The 9915-nt window shown below is 33.3% G+C and overlaps 1 protein-coding gene across 1 annotated transcript in view; it reads right to left on the bottom strand.

Moving 5' to 3' along the window:
- The window catches only part of LAMA2 (laminin subunit alpha 2), a gene marked incomplete at its 5' end in the record, with an annotated part of 435223 nt that overhangs the window by 78296 nt on the left and 347012 nt on the right, over nt 1-9915 (bottom strand). The window contains 4 exons of the mRNA XM_019630849.1: nt 256-410; nt 2926-2931; nt 4898-5080; nt 6505-6621. Of these exons, the coding sequence (XP_019486394.1) occupies nt 256-410; nt 2926-2931; nt 4898-5080; nt 6505-6621 (461 nt within the window). The remainder of the gene's footprint in view (nt 1-255; nt 411-2925; nt 2932-4897; nt 5081-6504; nt 6622-9915) is intronic.

Raw genomic sequence — 9915 nt, 5'->3', positions numbered from 1 at the left:
TTCAAACAATAGTAAAATTTATCACAATTTCAATCTCTAAAACAATGTGTGGTGATCATTCTTCTCAAGAAATGTCTTTTGAAATACATGAAAAAAAATTTAACCTTTCATTCTCCATTTCCTCCTGAAATAACTGCACTTTAAAGGCAAAAAACCAAAGATCATTCAACAGTATACATTGGGGGAAGGCACGTCTTCTGGGAATAATATAAAAATTACAACCAGTTACTGATACTGAATATAAAAACAGCTTACAGAATTGGCTTGTTTCCGGGCTTGATTGATGAGCTCCTTTATCTCAGAGATGTTTTTCTTCAGGTTATCCTCAAGTTCCTTGAGAGGTTTGAGTTTATCTATCAGTCGATCAGCTTCTTGTTCAAGATTTTTCACAGTGGCGTCTGCATCTGCAACTGCATAGAACAAGGTTAGCACATACCACACATACACATGCATGCATACGCACATGCACACACAGAGAAATGAAAATAGCAGCATGCTTAAATAAATAATTGAAATAATTTCACCTTATCCACAAGACAAAAGCAAGCCCATGGCTGTTGAAGCAGCTTGTGATAGCAAGTGGGAATATTTTAATTGGGACTCAAGTAGGCCAGAGGAGGAGATGTTAGAGAAAGAGAGACAACACTGACTTTGTGATGAAGGTGAAAGTTAGCACTGAAGGTTGAGAATATGATAAACTTAATTTAATACTTAATTTCTAGCTTCAGCCCAAATGCTAACCTTTACAGAATAGAACTTTAGTCACAGAATCAAGGAAATGAAAGTGTCTTTAAAATGTCACTTAGTGTGTCCAAGCCAGACCTGTATTTAAATCAAGCTTCTCACACAAAATTAGTTTTCTTTCTTTTTCTCACTGTCTTTATTTGCACATCTTAAAGAGCGAAGCTATCAAAATATCTTCTGAAAACCCTTCAATGTCGAACAACCCTTAGACTAAAGGCCTATTTTATACTTTAATTAAATCTTTCATGCTGCAGTTCATTTTCATTTTGAAGAATAGTTGATTATCCTGTCCTCTATATTATTTTGAACCATATTAAACTGCCATTTTTGTAGGTAAAAAAAAATGTTGAATATTAATACTTTCAAAAGGGGTTTAACTCTAAAATAATTGAAGGTTATCACTGATCCATAGAGTTTCAACATGTGTTTTTCACAGGATGGCAAATGATACATGGAAAACCAATTATTCTATCTCTGGGATGCTGGCCGTCTTATCCAAACTATATCATTTATTATCTGATCGAGCATGTAGTGTTCTGTTTTCTGCCATTGTGAGCATGATAAAAAAGTGAAACTGCTCAAGGTCCAAGGCTACATGCCCTGCTAGATCTGCTCTCTGGCTGACATGGAACCTCTGAGAACTAATCCTCAGGAATTAATCATATGTGCTCAAAAGAAAGGAAATTTAATTATTTTTAAACTAGGTTTTGAAGTATTTTGAATTCATGCTCATAACTATGAGTTATATTGTTAGTGATATTTAAAAAGAACATAGATCTCTTATCAACTTTAAGTAAAAGAGTTACAAAATCAAGAACTGAGTATTTTCTTCCTGAAATGAGGCTGTTAGGCTCAAAGCTCTTGTTACGTAATTGTATAGATATTCAACATAAACAGCTACCCCTTTGTTTTGTACACTTTCAGTAAATCATTTGTCCATTTTCCCTTCCTTTAATTCTCCAGCATTACTCTGATATTCTACAAATTATTCTAGAATTAGGGGGAAATGATTTAGATTGGATTCATGAGAAAGAAAAATGGGCTAAGCAAAGACTACTTAGGTTTAGGTGAATAATGGATCCTTTTCTTTTAAAGCTCCCAGAAGTTTCTATTAAATGTTTCAAAAAGGAATCTGAAGGCTCCTCTGCTCCCTCGCTTTTTCTCCTCTATCTCCTGGAGCAGTTTAAGTCATATGGAAATTATNGTTTCAAAAAGGAATCTGAAGGCTCCTCTGCTCCCTCGCTTTTTTCTCCTCTATCTCCTGGAGCAGTTTAAGTCATATGGAAATTATCTTCTTGAAGGTTTAAAAATAAATCATCTGTGATATTGAGTCTGATGCTTTCTTGCATAGTAGTTTTTGAAAACTTCTGACTTTCTTCCATAATTATTTGACTGTGTCAATTTTTAAATCACTTCTGAAGATAGGTTTTGATAACAATGTTTTTCTGTAAAATTCTCTATGTCTTTTAAGCTTTAAAACTTATTAGCATAGAGTTTTTCCAAGTACCCTCTTATGTGTTAAGTTTCCTCTCTTATCTGCATGAGAACTTTGCCTATTTGTGCTTTATTTTTCTTGATTAAGACTGCAAACATCTAATTTTTTTTTTTTACCTTTTTATTCCTAAAGATTCACCTCTTGGATTTTTCAAGTCTATTATTTTTCTGTCTTCTAATTCACTAATATTTTTTCATCTTCTTTCTTTTAGTTAATTTTATTTGTTTAACTTATACAATTGATTTTTAAAATTATTTCAATACTTGTTTAGTTATGTAATTGAACTCATTTGCCACTGAGGAGAGCCTTCTCATGTTTTGATATGTTGGGTCTTATTATTATTATTTTTTATTTTGCAGTTTTGTTTTTTACTTTGAATTTAAACTATGGGATGTTTAAGAGAGAATATTATATATGCTCATTTGTTAAGGTTTCACTTTATTTATTTAATTATGTGCTTTTCCAAATACTATTCTCTAGAAGTATATCAAATACATCCACATACTAACTTTTTGTTCAGAAAGATTCCTCTTATATATCTAGCACTAATATTGTAACACTGGGAGGAATAGCTACATAATGTTTAAAGCAATAGAAAAACATGGCAACATGCAAAGCTGAAGCTTTTTGTAATAGGCAAGCAAGCATAAAGGTTACTGAAAGATATGTAAGTAAAATATACATACTGATTTCTGCAGGTAATTTCATATGAAAGTAAAACAAAATAAATTAGAAAATTCATGAGGAAATATTTTTTATAGATATTATAAAGTAGTGACTATCAAAAAAACTATCCATCACAAGTACTAATCACAAATGCATCTCATTTTAAGTCAAACTAGTGTTATCAAATAAAAGTACACAAAAACATGTCATTTACAGGCCATTGTCCATAGTAAAAGAAACTTCATTATAATAGATAGAACATAGACACAGTTTAATTAATATTACAGATAATTAACTATTTCCATAGAGGACAGGATCAAAAAAATTACAGACAAATATTATGAAAGGGCTACTATCAGCTGAGAATCAATTTAAAATTAAACGAAATGATATCTTACATTAGAACATAAGTAAAAGAGAAAGTGATACTTATTTTAAATTTTATTTTCATTAATTTTTCAGGGGAAAATGTGATTTGGCATGCATTTGAATCATTTATTCAGATGAAATTTTTGAAATACATGGAGAAGCTGTATCTAGACTTACACAAGAAAAACGTTTTAAAAAAATATTGTACCTTGTCTTTTTTGCCCTTAAATAAATGGCAAGGAATAAATCCTTCTCCCTAGTTCTGAAGTGCATGTTATATGTGTTTGCACTCTTCCTTGCTCATGAAGGAGTCATGCTAGTAGTAGCTAGTATTTCATAGTATCATTATAGTATCATTATAGTATCATAGTATCATGATTTGAGGCTAGCATGCTGAAAACTCAGACTCTGCTCCCCCAACTGCATCTGAATTATATGGCATATACTGTCAATAACAGGGTTTTTGATATTGTACTCTGCAAATATTTTGACACCCAATGAAAATGTTGGTATATAAAGAGGGCTAGTCTCTTGAGAGTGACAAATATAAAAAAATCAAGCATCTCCTTTGGTGAAATCACATGCTAAGATAATGTTTTATCATTTGACAGAATGGAAAAAAATCCTAATATTTATTGATTATGCTAAATCATTTAAATTATCGTTATATTAAGTTCTCCCACATTTCTCAGTAAATCCTTATCAACTCAGTACAACCTGATGCAACATACAAAAGATATGAAGAAATAGTCTTCTTGGTAAACTATATAAATGCTTTAATTTCCTGAAAATGTTAACTAGTGAATATAAATAATAAAATATAAATATTTTTTGAATTTTAAAGTATTTCTAAATGATACCATTTCTATATCATGTTCGAACAGGACTGCCAATTAGTATGCTCTTTGACTTCTAAGTTCCATGGAACTTCACCAACTTGGAGGATATAATTTCCCAAGTATAAATATACCGTATTTGCCGGCGTATAAGACGATTTTTTGGCCCTGAAAAATATGCCTCCAAGTGGGGGGTCGTCTTATACGCCAGGTACACTTCAGATAGACTGCCCATAGTGCTTGCCCCGTGCCATAGTGGCCTCCCGATGCCCGCCCACTTCATTCCACATACCGTTCAGGCATCAGCAGCGCTGCTGGGTGTATGCTCGGCTGTTATGCGATTTTGCTGTTATGCGATTTTACCACACTCGCAAAATCGCACACAGCCGACAATATAACAAACTCTGTATTTTGAGTGGAAATGTTAGGGGGTCATCTTATACGCCCAGTTGTCTTATACGCCGGCAAATACGGTATTTTCAATTACAATAAAGGATTAAAAAGTATTTGACATTACAATACTGAATATCATGCAAACTTTGAGAATTCCTAATTTCCTCTCGATTGGACACAATTTGGATGGAAAAAGCAGTGGTGCAAAGCTGGGATACTTGGACTCTAGTTCTGAAGCTCCGGGACCCTCAACTCCTGAGCCCCGTCCATAAAATGAGGAAGACAGGCCACAGCATGATGAGGGTCCCTTCCAAATCTGATGGTACGAGTGTAGGGTGCTTTTATAGTGAGGAAAAAATAAATGATATAATCAAAATAAAAAAGGGGATCTTACTGTTTTTCGAAGGATCTTTTACTAAAGCATTTGTTTTGGCTACGCTGTCTGCTAGTTGATTGTAATTTTTCTTCAGACCATCAAGGTTCTGGTGGAGATCTTTAATCTGTGCCAGTACGTCTTTTGCTGTGTCGTTGGCTTGTCTTGCTTTGTCCTTAACGGCTTGCAGTTTAGCGGCTGTGTCTGTCAGCAGAAGCGGGTATGAAAAATAAAACAAAGGTCTGGAGTTAGTGGCTTGTCAAAGCGAGGCTGCACATATACAGGGAAAGGCTGAACTCTGTCTCATTCAGTTGTAGCAAATGAAGTCAATTTTTAGCTACGTTAAATGTTCTTGGGGACCTTTGCTATGAATGCCTGATTAGCTCTTAAGATAGCAAAGTGATTATTCTAAATGTCCATTGTAGAAGGGTAAATTGTGATTTGCTGCTGAACACATTAAAGAGAGAAATTTATCCACATGAGTTATATAGCCTCATCAAAAGTAGGCTTCAGATTTAATCTGCACATTCATGGGGGGTTGAGTGTATTTCAATTTAAGGGTAGGATAGCACACTTTTTCCAGTATGTTAGACTATGTGTTCGTACATTTATATTTGTTTTCGGCCTTGGAAATTTTCTATGTATGTCCTTACTTGTTACTAAAGAGGTGACATGAAAATCTGGGAAGTTACTTATGTTTATTAAATAATAACAATTAGACATCATTAAGATTTTAATATTTTCTGTGTTGTATAAATATATGCATTTGTTTTCATGATCATATTTGTATAAAGATAATATACTGTATATAGAGATGCCTACTAGTATGTGTAGATTAGTGGTTAAGACAACAGGCTCTGTGGGGTTCAAATCTCATATATGCCACTTTCAACAATGGCCTTCAGTACCCTATGTCTCAGATTGTAACCTGTAACATGGGCATAAAAATACTATATACCTGGTAGGATTAGTATAAGGATTATATAAACTTAACATAAGCATCCTGAGCAAGCACTCAACAAGTGTTAGCAACCTTTGTTATTATGTCATGCTATGAAAAATACAAAAAAAGTCACTCCAAAAGAATAGTGCTTTCAGGAACTCATACCAAGCAATAACTTCAACTGCTTGAAATAGGTGGGAAGATACTGAAGATATGGTACAACCATTAATGTCTTTGAAAGCTGAAACATTTAAAGAACTGAACTTTGCCAAGAAATATGTGTTGAGAAAGTTGGCTCTCGCCTGCTGTAGGTACAGTGATAAACTGCCACTTTGTGGTAGTGCATCACCAGGCTAGAGAACAGTGTCTATATGATTTTATCCTTTTCTGCTAACATAAGATTTCCAGGGCTGAAACATGGACCAACAATACAATAACAATATGGCTATATTTTCCATTTTTTTGTAACACAGTCCTATGGATGTCAGCTAAGGTAACAAATGATAAGGAATATCATAGTGTGAAGTACAATTTAGTTTCTCATTCTCACAAAGAATTAATAAGAGAACCGGTATCTAAGGTCCTGACAACAGTACCAGTGTTATGTTAGAAAAGGGGTAAAAGACAGGACATTCTTTAAAAGTTCAGCTCAACTGGCATAGTTTGCAGTATCCTCAATGCTTACCATTTGGAATTGCTGATAACTTTCCCAAAGTGTCATTCAGAGCTCTCGTAAGGTCACCATTTCTAACATCGGCATTTTCTATTTTGGTTTTCAAGCCATTCAGACGGTCATCATTTTCTGTGAATAAAAAACGAACAAGAAAAAGGATGAAACACTTCAACTTAAATAATCTGTGAGCTTATACTTGGATATACAATTTCAAGCTATTTTAATGTAAAGTTAATAAAAAGTAAGGCAATTTATTTAATTTGTTTAATTTATTGGCATCTATACATAAAAATATTTCAGATCATACTATAAAGACCATTTGACATTTCAATGTGTTGAATAATTATGTTTTCTTCTTGGTATTTGATCTTTACCTTACTTAATTTGATTGTTTTCTATGGAGAAAAACTTTAAAAGAATCAGTCTTTTACTGATTTGTAGTGATGTCTTCTTGACATCACCCCCATTAATGCCACGTTAAAACAAAATTATTACCAAAATGGAACATTGAATTAGCTCTTAAAAATCTCAAGTAGATAGGATTGTTAAGCAGACTCTCCCAATTTCAATAAGCAACACTTATTAATATTTGTTTGAAACAGAAATATAAGTCAAAGGAATGAAAGAATAGCTTCTTGAACATTTCTGCTAAACCGTCATTTTTTAAAATAGAGAAAACAATATTTTACAAATTGTTTACAAAAAATTTGTAAACAAAATTTACAAATTTACAATATTCTACTTTATGTAAGCTTTTTCTTGCTATTTTACATACTTTCTTTAACATTAAAACATGTCACTTACTAGATATAATATTACAAATGTAAATTTTCCAGTTTCTTTCTACTAGTTTTTAATATTGTCAAAACTTTACATTAGTTTGTATTATAATTATAACTAAGCAGCTCAGTGTTTGAGTGTAACAATATAAAGAGTAGAAGTTATGAAATGTTTTAGGGGACAGAAAATAAAGATCCTATCTTCTGAGATAAAAATGTACGTTTAGAAATCTTATACATGTATCAAACTGCAAATGTTATCTTAAGATTCAATCTGTCTTCTTTTTTCCCCACATCATTTGTTAGTGAATAGAACTGGAAAAATGAAAGATACAAAACTCTATGCTTCCCACAATACTTTTTACTTCTCCTGACTGAATAAAGCACATTGTTTCTTGAACATACAGTAATACCTTGGTTTGCGAGCATAATTCATTCCAGAAACAAATTACTCGTATTGCAAGACATCGCTTGTTTACCAAGTTAAAATGTATTAGAAATGTTTGCCTATCTTGTGGAACATTTGCTAACCAGGTTACTCGCAACCTAAGGTTTTACTGTATTTGAAAAAGTTTATCATGTCTTACTATTTGTTCCCTTGGGAGATGCATGCTAATTGTTTGAATTCACTCCACAGAAACACAAAACATAATAAAAGGCAGAGTCCCCAAGTAAGAAGGCACACTGAGAACGGACCAGGAAAGAGGGGGTGCCCCAGTTCTGCCTGGTCTGGCCTGGTCAACTCTTAGTGATAGAAAAGACCTGTAGTCGCTGAGTGGGTTTATGTGCCATGTTTAGTGTTTGCAAGCTTTGTTGGATTATTTTATTTAATCCTCTCAGTAACTTTTCCCATGTATGTACTATTACCATCTCCAATTTACCAATGGGGAAATTGAAGCTTAGAGAATTTAATTAAGTTTCCTAAATTTGCATGGTTAAGAAATGGTAGAATTAGAATTCAACTCCAAGAAGTCTCATTCCAGAAAGTATTCTATTAACTACTACACTCTACTAGAAATTGGCAGCCAAAATGGGGACTGATAGAGCATATTAGGTAGTAGTACATTTCCCCACCTCTATTTGCTCCTTATCCTTTTTTTCCTCTCTTCCTTTCTCCCTATCTCTCCTCTCATTTTCTCCTTTATTACCTTAAAAAAAAATTGGTCACATTTGAGGAATCTTATGAGCCTCACATAAACAATATATATAATCAAAGTGTAATGATTTGGAGAGGATTAGCAATACCTACATGCAAAATGGTAGGCAAATATGCAAAGTGTTCTTCATTTTTAAAGATCATGAGAAAAATATAGGAATAGGTAGTTCACAATAAAATAAATAGAAATAATTACCAAATTAAAATAAAACACCCAACATTATCATAATTAAAGAACTGCAAAGCAAAACAATAGTGAGATATCATTTTCATCTGATTGGGAAAAGTTAAACATCTGATAATACCACATGCTCACAAAAGTGTTGGTGGAAGTTAAAATTGAAGACATTCTGTGAAAAGCAATTCAATAAATTTATTAGAATTTTAAATAGAAATTTTTTTTGGTCCAGCCATCCCACTGCCAGAAATTTATCCTACAGATATACTTGTGAAAGTATATCAATATATATCTTCCAGGGTATTCATTAGATCTTTACCTGAAATAGCAAAAAAAGCTCAGTGTTAAGAGATTCTTTATAGCAATATGGCATATCCATGCAATGGTATATACTGTAGTCTTTAAAAAAAGAATTAGATTACTGATATAAAAAATTCTTAAGACCTTTGTAAGAAAATAAGCAAGGTACACCATAAAATGTATACATATTTTAAGGAAGGAAAACTGTATTAAAATTGTAATACTCAATATATACCGATAACAAAGGATGAACGAATACAAATCACGTTTGACTTCTGCAATTACAAGAGGTGCTGAAAGTGGTTACCATCAGTGCCCAGACACTTCTGATTACGGTGAACTATTGCTTGAGCAACGTTGACCAAAGTGTCTACCTGTATACATTTTTTGGCACCCCTGGTATATGGTGATACATAAACAAAAATTTGGCAGGGTGAGTCCGGTGGTGCGTAGGTGGGAAAGAACATACCAGAGAACCTTGACAATACTTAAAACAGGTAGGAACTAGGAACAGAACAAGGAAGGGAGTTAATGGTGGTGTGAGGGTTAGTGAACTAAAACTTTTCGTTTTATACCAAATTGTGCTGGCTAAATTGTTTTCTCTGTGCAGATATTTCTGTTATTTTATTTAAAACAGTTAAAAAATACTTAAGCAATCTGAACTAGGGCAGACTTATTTGCCAACACCAAGACTGTTGCTTTCATCACTTTCCTGGTGCCTAGTATGGGCGGACCAGGAGAGACTACATCTCACAGAAGAGTCAAAACATCCTTGATTTGACTGTGTGCCCACCCAGATTAGAGGTCAGGCCTCTGGATTCTTAGAGGAACTGAGCAGGACACTGGCAGATGGAGAACACTCTTTATTTATTGGCTTTCATCTGGGAAGAATAGCAAAGGGAAAAGAAGATAGAGGATCCTTAACTATCAGTGCTCTGAGTGTGAAAAAGAGAACTGAACATATTAATTAATGATCCACTCAATTTTATATAAGAGTTTTATAGGCAGAC

Source organism: Hipposideros armiger, unplaced genomic scaffold, assembly GCF_001890085.2.
Source record: "Hipposideros armiger isolate ML-2016 unplaced genomic scaffold, ASM189008v1 scaffold_957, whole genome shotgun sequence".
NCBI lineage: Eukaryota > Metazoa > Chordata > Mammalia > Chiroptera > Hipposideridae > Hipposideros > Hipposideros armiger.
Note: the sequence above shows the minus strand (reverse complement) of the source record. Positions and strands in the feature narration are given on the sequence as shown.